Source organism: Gaeumannomyces tritici, assembly GCF_000145635.1.
Source record: "Gaeumannomyces tritici R3-111a-1 unplaced genomic scaffold supercont2.3, whole genome shotgun sequence".
Classification (NCBI taxonomy): Eukaryota; Fungi; Ascomycota; class Sordariomycetes; order Magnaporthales; family Magnaporthaceae; genus Gaeumannomyces; species Gaeumannomyces tritici.
The window spans coordinates 178,036-191,286 of NW_008804547.1; the positions used below are offsets into that span (position 1 = coordinate 178,036).

General features: G+C 45.3%; 4 protein-coding genes across 4 annotated transcripts; 1 reads left to right on the plus strand and 3 right to left on the minus strand.

The window, feature by feature from the left end:
- Window positions 1–3,813: 3,813 nt before the first annotated feature.
- Window positions 3,814–4,631, minus strand: GGTG_05143 (hypothetical protein; the record flags this gene model as incomplete). Its single annotated transcript, XM_009222942.1, has 3 exons — window positions 3,814–3,832; window positions 4,007–4,355; window positions 4,553–4,631. 3 exons carry the CDS (start codon window positions 4,629–4,631, stop codon window positions 3,814–3,816), a joined length of 447 nt encoding a protein of 148 aa, XP_009221206.1.
- Window positions 4,632–7,740: 3,109 nt separating this feature from the next.
- GGTG_05144 (hypothetical protein) lies at window positions 7,741–8,549 on the plus strand (the record flags this gene model as incomplete). The annotated part of the gene is made up of 2 exons (XM_009222943.1): window positions 7,741–7,887; window positions 8,046–8,549. The coding sequence occupies 2 exons, from the start codon at window positions 7,741–7,743 to the stop codon at window positions 8,547–8,549; spliced, it is 651 nt and encodes a 216-aa protein (XP_009221207.1).
- A 1,157-nt stretch (window positions 8,550–9,706) lies between these two features.
- On the minus strand, window positions 9,707–10,948 carry GGTG_05145 (hypothetical protein; the record flags this gene model as incomplete). Its single annotated transcript, XM_009222944.1, has 1 exon — window positions 9,707–10,948. The coding sequence occupies one exon, from the start codon at window positions 10,946–10,948 to the stop codon at window positions 9,707–9,709; it is 1,242 nt and encodes a 413-aa protein (XP_009221208.1).
- A 1,474-nt stretch (window positions 10,949–12,422) lies between these two features.
- Window positions 12,423–12,951, minus strand: GGTG_05146 (hypothetical protein; the record flags this gene model as incomplete). Its single annotated transcript, XM_009222945.1, has 3 exons — window positions 12,423–12,433; window positions 12,582–12,711; window positions 12,895–12,951. 3 exons carry the CDS (start codon window positions 12,949–12,951, stop codon window positions 12,423–12,425), a joined length of 198 nt encoding a protein of 65 aa, XP_009221209.1.
- Between the last annotated feature and the right edge of the window lie 300 nt (window positions 12,952–13,251).

Consider the following 13,251-nt stretch of genomic DNA (forward strand, 5'->3'; position numbering starts at 1 on the left):
TTAGCGCTTTAGCAAAAACTTTATAGCAATACGATAAATAATTGGAAAATTATTAATTATTAGCGCAAAAACTTTAAAACAAGCAAAAAAAATTCCTTATATAAGCTTGCAAAAATAACCAAAAGCATAACGCTAGCAACGCTTGCCATTGGAGCTTAGCTTTTTAATATAAGGCTAAAGCATATTGCTTTTAACGCTAAACTTGCCGTAAAGCACGGAATTAAAGCAGCCAAAGCAAATCGTTGTTTGATTAGCACCTTTTTTACCGCGCTTACAAATATTGGAACCATTACGGTTATTGCGGGGAGCGGTACGATTTTTTTTGCAATCGATAAAAGCGATTAAAACGGCCGGAACGGGCGCGGGCGAATTTTTTAAGCACAAATTGTAATGCTAAAAACGAAAAAAGCTTGTTAAATTTTTTAACAAAAAAAGGCATATATATAAATTTATTTACCCCTTTCAAGCTGTATAGCCCATGGGGAGCACTACGGATCGGGGTAGCTATTTAAAGGTAAAAACCGTGCTTCCAGCCGACAGCTGTTTGGTGTAAAGCCGGGTAAAAACTCCTTCCCTTCGAGGTATCTTCTACTCCGCGTCGTCTTCGTAAGTAGTTGTTTGTAAGGTGTCTTCCGCACCTCCAAACGTTCAGTGAAAGAGAGAGTTGTTGTTGTTCGAGGCGAGGTATCGTGGTCCGGTCGGAGGTCGGTTCGTTCGTCGCATCTAGGTCGCGTCGTCCAAAAAAAAAAAAAAAAAGGCATAACTTAAAGGTAAATTGTAAAGCTTTGCTTTGGAATAACCCAAACAATTAATTGCTAATCCTAAGCTTTTTTTAACGAAATAGCGCTTTTTAAAGCGTGGTTAAATAAATCCTAAGCGTTTAAGCCAAGCGGAAGGTTTATAATGCTGTTAAAAAGGTATAAAGCACGGAATTAAATAAAGAAAAATAAAAAAACGTATAAAGAGGATTTGGGGGTGGAATCTTTTGCTCGCGGATTTTTAAACGGCATAAAACTAAATTTTAATAATTATTAAAAAGTAAGTTAAGTTAAAATGTTGTATTTAGGTTTAAAAAAAAAGAATTTTGCTAAAAAAGAAAAACGGATCCAACCTTTTTATATAAGGGACAAAGGAGCTTTGGTGGCTTTGTGCACAAATCGTGGATTTGTGCATGGGGATCCCATGGATCCCGTGCATGCGCCCATTTAATAAGTTCCAACAAAACGACGATACAACGAGCGCACGAGCTGCAAATAACGATTCCGAAACGCACGTAACCAATTAAATCGGCCTAAAAAATAAAGTTATAAAAGGAAAAAATTAAAGTAATTGGATTAACGATTAACGGGTTAAATAAAGGCTTACCGGCTTTTATCCGTTAACTTCCACCTTCGCCTTTAACGCACCCATTCCCAAACACCATAAAAACCTTTTATTTAATTTATTACGATTCCAAAAGCTTACAACCTTTAATTTAACGATCCCGGAGCCCCGGAACTGGATTTTTTATAATTTACCAAAATTCCATGCACGTTTATTATCCAGCAACAACCCGAATTCGGCAAAGCAATTTGGACAAACATTTTTTTTTTACATGTTAACCAAATTACTAATTTAGCAAATTATTTATTATTGCGCATTTAAACCGCAAATTTCCTTTTTTTTTTTACCATGCATGCGTTTTGGAAAAAAAAAATAATCGGTATTAAAATTTACCAAATAAACGCATGCACGGAATTTATGTAATTCCCATGCACAAATCCATAATTTGTGCACAAAGTTACCAAAGCTTTTTTATCCTTTATATAAAAAGGTTAAATCCGTTCTTTTTTTTTAGCAAAATTTTTTCCTTTTTAAATTTAAATACAACATTTTAATTTAACTTACCTTTTAATAATTATTAAAGTTCAGTTTTATGCCGTTTGGAAATCCGCAAACAAAGGACTCCACTTCCAAATCCTCTTTACACAAACCATAAAAATTTACAGTTTTTTGCTATTACTAAATTGTTTAACTAATGGTAAATACGCTGGTTTGAATTTTTTAGCAATTTTAAATTCCAAATTGTATACAAGCTAAAAAAAATAGTTATTATGCCAAACGCTTTTTTTCGACCTTTTGGCGTTAAACCGGCGCCCCGTAATGTTGCTACAAACAATCGCTTCGTTAATAAATACAAAATCCTTTTCCTTTCGAAACGGTAAACGGAAAAAACGCCGGCGCAATTCCAATATTTTTTTTTGTACCAATTGGATATTTCCGAACTTATTAACGCATTTATTAACGGAATTTACGCCGCGTCCAAATTTTGCCAAAATTTATTACAATGCTTTGCTAACCCGAATATCCGTTATTTCCCCGCTTTTTTGCGCAAAACGTTTAAAATTGCTAAAACCAATTGCCAAGCAATTCGAAAACGTATTTACGTTAAAAAAAGGTTATTTATCCTTTTAAACAACGCTTTTTAATTGCAAATATTGCATAAAATGCATAATTTACCACTTAGCGGTTACGCAAAAAAAAGCAAAATATATAACTTTTTGCAAAAATTATATTTTTGGCCAAAACTTTTCCAAAACGTTAGCATTTTTATCCGGGGCTATTACTTTTGCAAAATGGTTAAAAAAAGGAAGCATTTTTTTAACGGGCTATTTTAACCGCTGCCAATCCCGTTTAAACCATGGGCGAATTTGTTAATGGATTTTATTGGCCCGTTACCGCCGTGTAAACGCCGGGGTATTATTTACACCAATATTTTGGTAATAATGGACAAATTAACAAAAATAAAGCATTATATTTCAATAAATACTATTAACGCGGGCAATTTAACAAACGCTTACTTATTAATAATATACCGTTAATACGGCACCCCCAAAACCATTATATCCAATAAAAACCCCCAATTTGTATTTAATTTTTAGCGGAAATTGCAATAACGTTTAAGCGTTACTTTAAAAAAATCGTTAGCGTTTTGTTACGGACCAACAAAAGGGTTGGCAGTGGTTACAGGTAACGGCCTCACAAGAGGCCAGGAAGCGGGGTCATCCCCAAGTTACGTAACCAGATAAGGTAATATGTTAGGAAGGCACATATCACTTTTGGTGATATAAGCCTCGGTTACATATCAACTGCCCAACTCTAATATGAAGGATATGGACATATCCAATATATCAACTCCTACAGGCCAGGAGGCCGGGGTATAAAAGAAGGAGGGTTTCTTACTGTCTTAAGTAGTTTTTGATTGGGCTTCGGCATCAATCAATCTCTAGTTAGCTTCCAAGCAACCCTTGGAGCAAGCATTCAAACCGCACCCAAGTTACCTTGTAAATCCCCTCAACCTGTCAAGTCACGTGTTACTGCTTAGTACTCCTTTGGTGCCTTACCTTAGGAGCAGAGGTCTGACTGTAACATGCATTTAAGGAAAAATTTGGGCGCCTGGTTGTCGCGCGCCAAACCGTACAGCGTGCGGCTGGCTGAATAAAGGTAAGCGTTACTGCACAACCACCCTGATAGCATAATGGTGGCGTTAATAACGTGGGGAAAAACGCTAATGCCCACGCGCTTAATGCCAACCACCCAAAGGCTCGAAAAGGCACCAGGCTTTTTGTTTTTAATGGCATCGAAAAGGCTTGGGTTAACGGAGCTGCAAATAATACCAACGCAAAGGACGCCAATAACGTAAAATCCAACCAGGCGGTAAAAAACAAGATTAGCAACGCGCGGGATAGTATAGCGCGGGTTTTGGATTTCGCCAGCCGCAAGCGCGATTATATCGGGGCCCGCAATGGTAAATCCGGCGTAAAGAACAACCTTTTACCAGCCCAAAAAATTACTGGTAGCGCTTTCAGCGCGGTAAAAATGGATAAAGTTGCCGTTGCCCCAATTGCGAAATCCGTAAGCGTTGCTTTGCGGGTTACCGCCGGTTATAGTAATAACGGTAATTAAAATAAAGGCAAAAAAAAGCAAAACTTTTGTAAACGCTATAATAAATTCGGCCTCGCCGTACCATTTAACGGCAACCACGTTAACAATAGTGCACGAAAATGTGGCAACGGCGATCCACGCGGCGGGATTCGTGCTGGAGTCCCAATACCAAATAACGGTAGCGATAGCAAAATACTCGGTACAAACGAGCATAAAGCCGGCGAAAAAGTATATCCAGCCCATGGCAATGCCAAAAGCTGGGTTAACAAAGCTGCTCGCGAATTCGAAAATGGAGCCGCGGATCGGCAAGTAAGCACACATTTCGGCAACGCACAAGTTAAACGGCCAAATGTAAAAAAGTCCCCAAAACGTGTAGCCAAAAACGAGCGACAGCGGTCCAGCCTTGGTAAGCATTTCGCCGATTCCGATCCCTGTTCGGAAGTAATTTTTCGTTAGCAAATCAAAGCCACAAAAAGCTTTAACCGGCTACCGGCGCGGCGCCCCAAATAAACGGTACCCCATATCGCGGGGGAAGCGCGTGGGGGAGTCTCCGGGAAAGGGGTGGTTAGCTTACAAAGTCCCGTTCCAATCGAGCCGCCGATGGCCATGAGCTAGACGTGGCGGGAACTTAGGCCGCGCTTGGTCTCGCCGTACTGGGCGACTATGGCCGCGCCGCCGTCGCTGCCGCTGGGCGGTGCGGCGCCCATGGTTGCTGCTGCGACGGAGATTCGGGGAGGAGGGTCTGGTTTAGTATCAGGGACTCCTCTTAGGGTGGATGAGCAATACAACTGCGAGTATCCCGACGACGATTATTTCGATAAAAATGGCAAGCCACACCGTCATTTCGGCCGCGAGGGCCGGTCGGTCAATTCGCGGTCACAAGAAAGGCATGCGCAATCTGACCGGCGGCAGCAGCAGCGCCACCGCCAATGTCTGGATATCGGTGCTAGCAGCTGGCAGCACGCGGCTAGAGCGCTACCGGAGGGCCGGAAACACCTAGATCGCGCAGGGCTGCGCGAGCTGATGGCGAGCAGTTGGTTGGCCCCGTGGAGGCGGCCGCAGGCGCCGCGGCAGTGGAGACGATAATCGATAAACGCGGAAGCAGTAACAAATGGCTCGCCGCCAAGGCGGCAATGGCGGGACTGCTGGTTAACCGCGCTGTCAATGGATCGCGGAAGAGCCGAAATTATTAAGCCTCGAGTGAATGGAACCATAACCATATTGGCTGAGAGGCTTTCAGGACTTTTGTTAAACGCTTAAATTGTATCGCTAAATGGTGATTTCTTTTAGGACCATTTAAGTTGCTATCCTATGGTTTGTATGCTAGACGCCGATTTTATTTTGTATTTTGGGCATACCCTTACTATTTAAAGTAATTGCCAGGCCGATAGGGACCGGAGCTTACGATGGCTACGGTCGAGCCGTGCGCTACCTTGCCGTTTAACACCCCACATTCGAAGTCGGTGGGCCCACGCAGCAAGTTCGCGATGTTATTCTAGGGGCCGGTACGGCACTAACGGTTTTCAAGTTTTTTGGCACCCTTACCGGTTTGTGGACCTAGAATAAGCTTATTTCTCGACGTGGAGACAAGGCCCGGGGTAGCCCTGTGCCAAATCATGTATCTTTGGCCCTGTTTGGGCCCGTTTTTTCATGGTGTAAGTCAGTGCACCCCCTGTCCGCCCACCCCCCCTGTCCGCCCACTCTGTAGGATCCGATCAACACCAAACTTACTACATTCAATTGCAAATTTTTACCTTTATTTAAGCCACTTCGATGCAAAACAAAGTTAATTCCTGATTAAAATCGTCCGGGCTTTTAAACGCACTATTTATTTTTTCCAAATCTTGCCCTTTCGTTGCAACAATTTAGCGAATATCCACAAAAGCTTCGTTGGGATTAAAAGCCACTTTTTTTTTTTGCGAGGTTTTTATGCTTTTAATTGGGCCTTTAACCGTTTAATTTTTTGCAAAGCGGTAACCAAATTGTATTCGCGCGTTTCGTAGCCTTTTTGTAGCTTTTTAAAAAAAAACCGTATTGTAAAGCTTGCAAAGATCCGGGCTTTAATAAAGCTAATTTAAACGGCCAACTTTTTCGATCGCTTAAAGGTTTTTTAAAGTACTTGGGATATTTGGGAAACAATTGTTAAACGTTGTTTGGCCTTGTTATCCTTTGCAAATTGTTAAATTCCGGATTGCCGGCCGTTTAAGCTAAAGTTATTAAAAACAAAGCGGTTTATAAAAGGTTTGGTTATATTGCAAAGCCAAAAGCCGGCCGCCCGTTACCCCGCTTTTATATTAAAAGCAATAAAGGCTAGTAATCGTGCGTAAGCATAAACCGTTAAAAATTAACGCTTTTTTACCATTGTTAAGCAAATAAATAAAGCTTAAAACCCGATTTTTTAGCGGTAAGCCTGTTTTAAAGGGTTAAAAATCGATAAATCGAAAGGTTGCAGTACGTGGGAAATATAAACGGGCAAATATAAAAGGAAAACGTTGTTTTAAAAGCAAAAAGCCATAAATTCTTTAGTAACGTGCGATCCGTGCTTATTTAAAATTAGGAAACGGAGCTTAAAGGTAAAGGGTTGGGTGCGTGGGAAAAACACCTTTTGCAGCCATTTTAAGCCCGTAGGATTCGTGGTTTAACCGTTATTTATAACGGTAAATTTCCACTTTCGGAAAAGGGCCAAATTTGTAAAAAACCATTGCTTTTGCACGCTTTTTCCTTTAAAAATAATAAAAGGAAGCAATAATACCCCCGTAACCGAAATGCATTCGATAAACGAAGTTTAAGTGCGTAACCCAAGCTTTTTGCGTTGTAAAGGCCGTATGCCAGCAAAGCTTAAAACAAGCCCGTTACCGGTTTTACCTTTTTGCAAGCTTTTTTCGTTGGCGTTGTACGTATTTTCCGGTTTAATCCGGGCCATTTCCGGTGTTTGCAAACGCTGCTACCATTTCGTTATCGTTGCAATAATAACCTTTTAAACGCGTGCGTTTTTTATGCGCTTTAATTTTCCGGTTTGGATTTTCGAATAACGGTTTAAAAAAGCACGAATTTAATGCTTTCCGAAAGGTTAAAAATTACCTTTAAACCGGAATATTTTTTTTGCAAAAAACCAAATTTCCGCGTGCGTTGGTAAAAGCTTTAAAAAGTTTTGTAATAAAATCCAATTAGCTATGCACTTTTTTTGCTTAAAAAATATCCGTTAATATATTTTTTGTAATTGTTAAATAAGTAAAGCGCTTTTTATACGGCCCTTAAAGGTTAATACCGGTATTTTATAAAGCCGGGTAGCCCGTTGGATTTCGCCTTTCGCTTGCACCGCAGCGAAGGCCCGTTTGACGTTTTTTTTTGTATATTGTTTTTCCGGCATTTGGGCATTAAAATGCAGCAAAAAGTAAAAAAAAACGGATCAAAATTGATAGAAATAAAAGGGCGGGAGTACTTTAGAAGATTTTATGTTGTGGACTTACAGAGTGGGCGGACAGGGGGGGTGGGCGGACAGGGGGTGCATTGACTTAGCATTTAAAAGCCCGGTGCAACGTCCGTTTATAAAAAACAACGGACACAGACGATTAAAATAAAAGCTATTCCCAAAAATAACAATAACAGTAGTTAAGAGTAAAAACAAGCCACGATAACCTCACGTTGCAAGGGATCCAGAAGGCGTTTAGGGACGGGGTTAAGCTTATTGGAAAGCCCAAAAGCCAGAGATTACTGTGGTATATAAGTGCAAGTCACTGGCAGTCTAGTTAGAAGCAAGGCAAGCACCAATCCAGCCCAAGTTTACTACCTACTACTTACTTTATATCCGACACCATGCCTTCTTACCGGTCCCTCCGCCTTCAACGCCGGCACCGGGGGAGCCAGAATCGGGCCCAATCCGAACCTCCTTCGGATCCCCCGGCCTTTAATCCGGAGGAGACTTTTGATCCGGCCGAGGCGTTGCCGGCCACCCAGGCCACCGTAATCACGTTAGGGACCTCCATCTGTTCCTCCAGCAGTCCGGATATTAATAACAACAACGACTTTGTTGACCCCTTTGAATCGCGGGCCTCTTCCCCAGGGACTCTCCAGCACCTACCGACGCTTTTTCCGACGTGCTGGACTCTCAACTGAGCTAGGCGACGTTAGAGAGGACGTCCCAGGCCTCCCAGGAGGCCGGGAAACGCAACGACTGGTCTGTTGATCAGCTTTTGACCTTCCTCGAAAGCCTTGCGGAGTCGGGCCGCCAAGGGATGATGAATCCGGCGATAACTTCCTGGCTTTCCAAGTGCTTAAAAATCGCGGCGATGACACCGTCGACTCGTTGGCCCTTTATCCGGTGGTTTAACAGGGTTAAAAACAAGTATAACAGCCTCAAAAGCCAGTACCGGGACTGGGTTGACTTTGGGAAAAGGTCCGGAGTTTCCGTTGATCCGGTAACGGGCCTGTACCTCGCCAGCGACTACGCCTGGGAGGCGTTCTTTGCCGTGCGGCCCAACGCTCGTTGGATGCGCAGAAGGCCTCTTTTCCGGCCGGACCTTCACGAGGCCGCCTTTGCAGGCCGTTGGGCGACGGGGCAACAGATCGCTACGGCCGCCCAACGCTTGGCCGAAGAGGACAGCGACGAGGGTCCGGCACGTTAGCGAGCCGGGGAGCGCCACGGGCGACGTTTCCCTGGTAAAGCCAGCCACCTTACGGTAGCCCAAGCCCAAATTCACGTCGGTAATCGCCTCCTTAAAGCTGCACAAACGCTGGCTAGGGCCGGATCAGGGTCTAACTGGGACTTAACCCCTCCAAGTAGGAGGTTTCTCTACGCCTCCCCCTCGCCCTTTAGGTACTACCTAAGGCACGAGCCTTGGATATTGGCTGCAAGGAACTTGCAAAAAGGCCCGTGGGGCGCTTTGGAAAGCACCACAAAGCGGCAGTTGATCCGGATCTTCAAGTCCGACGGGATGGTAACCAACTGGTGGCTGAAGGAGGAGGGGGACCGGCCGTTGATAGTGGACCTGGTACAAAGTGATGCGCTGGACATTTTCTCGTGATCGAGGCGGTTCGAATAAGGGTATTTTCGTACGTAGAGGTCGTCATCTGCAGAAGATATTGAGGCGCGTTGTTAGCTTTGATTTCCGGGTTGATGGGAGGGAGGGAGGGAATCAAAGGAAAGTCGGCACGGGATTACCACTGGGCAGGTTTCCAGTTACAATATCGCTCGCTCGTAGATAGATGAAAACAACGTCAACTGCGCCGCGGGATACGGCATTCAACTGCTCCTAAACAGGCGAAAAAAATGCACCCAGTCCCGGCTTAAACAAACGCCAGAAGCATCGGAAAGCAATCGACGGAAGTTGGCCGTAAAGCTCAACGAGTGCCGCCTCTGTAACGTAATCCCTAACCGATACCCACCTGGATCCAGATAAAATCTCGGCTAACGTATAGCCACCGCGTTTATTGCCTAATTAGGAAAAGTAATGGTATAGTTATCCGAAACAGGGCCTTAATTCAGTCGCCGGCCCTCCTTTGGTTTTTTATCTGTTCTTTTCGAAAAAGATAGCATTCGACTCATTTCGACGGGGGGATTGCAATGGTGGCAACGGCGTGCTGAGCAGATCATTTTTCATCGCCCAAGACTTGCCCATCTTGTTACAATTTTTGTGGGATATCACCGGAGGGCCACACTGGGAATAACTTCACCCTTTTGCCCGGCCACTTAATTCAAACTAATATTGTACTTGATCCAGTGCTTCCATCAACAAGCCGTAACTTCTCTCGATTCCTCTCGCCGAGGCGGTCCAAACGCAGGTTACTGCGTATCCTCACGAGCCCGATAGACCTGATAGTCCTGCCACAACCTCCTCGCTATCCAAGTCCTATACTGGATCCAAGACGCCTGCGTTGTGCCGATCTGCTGTGCCCGCGCCACTGCTTCCCTCCAAACCCGCGACCTTTCAAGTGCATTTCCTCCGGCATTTGTAATCGGTTTGAAACCGGGATTGGATGCCGGAGATGCCCTGAATTCCCTCTCCCAGATGAAGTTTTGCAGGGCCGTAACAGCCAGCACGATACTGATTTGTGTGCGGATAGAGTAGCTTGGTCCCGGGCCCCTCACTATCTTCCAGCGGTTTTTAAGCTCACCGAAAGACCTCTCAACCCGCACCCGTATTTTTGCATGGTGCAGGTTAAAAAGCTCCTCCGGCGTTTCCGGCCTTGCAAATCCCTGTTCCTGTAAGTGATACTTTGTCGCACCGTATGGAGTTATTACCCCTTGCCCTAGGCCGAAGCCGGCATCTCCAACGTAGTAGTAGCCGCCTGGGACCACAAAACCACGCGCGAGGGCCTCTCTAAACGCCTGGGAGTCGTGAACTAAACCCTCTATACCTGCAGTTACAGAAACGAACCGCCCGCGGTGATCAACGGCCGCCATGACGTTTTGTGCCGTGGGCCCCTTCCGACTCCTCCACACGACTCCCTCCTCCGCAGCAACTTTGGCATTAATCAAGGTCCCGTCGACGGCTCCCAAGCACCCGGCAAAGGCCTCCTGGACTTCCTGACGCCTGCAATCGGGCCAAACGACGTCGGAAACGTCTGGCAACGTCACAAACGCAACGTGGAGGCGCATCATGGCGCGGAGAACCTCGTGAAAGTTGCGCCGCGTTGTGTCTGGACTGCGGCCAAAAAGATGGGCCGCTGCCCGGAGCGAGGCATCCTGCCCACAGATATATAAAAAAGAGGCTACTTTCTCATGGCTAGAGACGTGTTTTGAGCCCGCCAGTTGGGTGTGCGTGATCAGCAAGTCGTAGAGAGCCCGGAAGGTACTTTGGTTGACCCGGAAGAGCTCCGGGAAGGCCCTGGCGGCCGCCGGCCTTAGCCAGTATTGGAGAAAGGTGCCGCCGGAAAAGATCGTCGTATGCACGGTTCGTACGCCTCCGTTGCCCCTGGGGGAGCCGGCCATGCAGTAGGCGGCAATAACGTGCAGATAAAGTACGAAAAGATGCCTGACCTGGCGTTGGTACAGGGCCCGGGAGGCGGCAAGTGAAGTAGCCATTAGATAAAGCAGAAAAAGACGAGCTCAACGATATAGTTGGTGCACAGAACGGACGTGAATTGCGCTTGAAATCAGCGAGTTGTTTGCCCCTACTCCCTCGACTTGATGCGGATCTCCTTTACTCTATATCCGGCGGCCGGCCTCGAGCCAGATCAAGGGTTACACGTGGGCTACAGGGGCAACATTTACGGGCCTCGTTGGCCTGGTCAAAAAGCTACTTCTGGCGGGTTTACTGCTATATTTATCGGTGTTTTTGCAGGGGCCAAGAACCCCCTGCACAGATCTAGAAACCGGTTTCCAAGCGGTTTGTGAAAATAGTATGAAAAAACCGGTAGTGCCGTACCGGCCCTAGGAGGTAAGAATACATGAGCTGCCAGCCCCTCTCGCCTGCTGTCGCCCCTGGCGACGAACACCATCTCATTGCGTGCTGGAGCTGCCATGAACCCCGAGTTAAGCGAGCACAGACACGCGCGTGCATCGGATGTTGGACTTAACCAGAGGGTTGAATAGCTCCCTCCCCACCGAGGAACTGGCGCGGCGCGTCCAAGGTGGTCGCGAGACCTTCACGACCACACGTGACCACCATTAAATCTGCAGTTGAGGACAACTGCGGTTTTAGGTTGGGGTATTGTCACGGAGCGAACCCTAGCCCACGCCCAAACCACCACCAACCCTTGTATATAGACGGCCTCCCGCTACCGAATAGCCAGAGGACCTTTCTCTCTTCTCCTCGCGCAACAACAGTTTCTTTATACAGAACCTAAGTGTTGCACTGTGACAGAAACCGGTTTCGTCGAAATTGTAGATATCGTCATTTAGGATGCTATATTTGGCTATAATGTTCCGTATAAAATCGAACCAGGCAAAAACGAGCTTGGGATTTTCGTATTTGGCCTTTTGGTAATCGTACTTTCGAATTTAGCGCGTGCCGAGCTTTACGCGGCGTTTAACAAAATTCGCAACCCAATTTTTACCGACGGCGCCCGCGTTGCGTTCAGCAAACAATTAATTAGCCATATTTTTAATATTAAAAAGCCGGGGAGGGAATGCACGGGAATTTAACCCGAATATGTATTTAATAAAAGCCTTTTTTTCGGAATTCGTTAATTTCCGGCAATTGGGCGTATTATCGCATTAAGCAAATTAACCACTTTTACGCTAAACGAAAGTCGATTTCGCGACCAAATAAATTTTTGCAGCGGCTTGGATGTTTAGTTTCGGGTTAAATTGCAAAATTTAAAAGGCAATAATTACCCGGCTTTCGTTGTTTTTTATTAATATATTTTTTGGTTGAGCAATTAGTCGCGAAAAAAAAGTGCCGCGATATCGCAACGCGTATCTTACTCGCTTGTGTGTCCCACTCGCTTATGAACCACGTTACATATAGAATATAGTATAAATTATTATAATATATTTCCACTTTTAGGTTTTATATCCCCGCTTACCGTATATTTTTGCGATTTTTATTCGATTTTTAATTGCGTTCTAAAAACAGTGAGTTTTTACCCGTTTGTATGGGGAAAAGGGTGGCGGACAGGGGGTGCACTGACTTTTTTCTTGCCTCATTACCGATTTGACACCACAGAGAAACTTACCAGTGAGTCCACCCCATTTGACCACCTCTTATACTTACCCAACTCCCTAGCCCCAGCAATATACCCCATATATATAGCTATATCCGCTACCAACTTTTCGGGCAGCATCTTTTTAGCCAGGATATCCGACACGGCAACCCACCCACCAGGTTTTAGGAAACGATAAATCTGTTAGAAAACACTGTTTTTAGTCATCCATGAATGGGAAGAATGCATTTTTTTCTCTTCCTCTCCTCTGTCCTTCGAAGAGGATGATTGTTCTTGTTGATATACACAAAGTATGTGGTCTGTGCACCGGGGTGCCCATGTTCATGCTCCACCTGGAATCTTTTAGATCCTTCCACATCGTACCACCGAGTACCTTCGTATCTGACAAGATCTCGCGAAAGACGGGGGGCTTGTCTCCATGCTGGACGGGGTTAATAACGCAGTTCGAGATGATGCAATTTGCTGTGTCTGAGGGAAGGGGGATGGACGTGATGTTGGCCTTGAGAAAGGTGATGTGGTTTGTGGGGGTAGGTTGGGTGGATTTGATGCGGTTCGCGCGGGCCAGCATGTCCTTTGTAGGTTAAGGGAGATATTAGTATAGTGAGAGAGAGAGAGAGAGAGAGAGAGAGAGAGAGAGAGAGAGAGAGAGAGAGAGAGAGAGAGAGAGAGAGAGAGAGAGAGAGAGAGAGAGAGAGAGAGAGAGAGAGAGAGAGAGAGAGA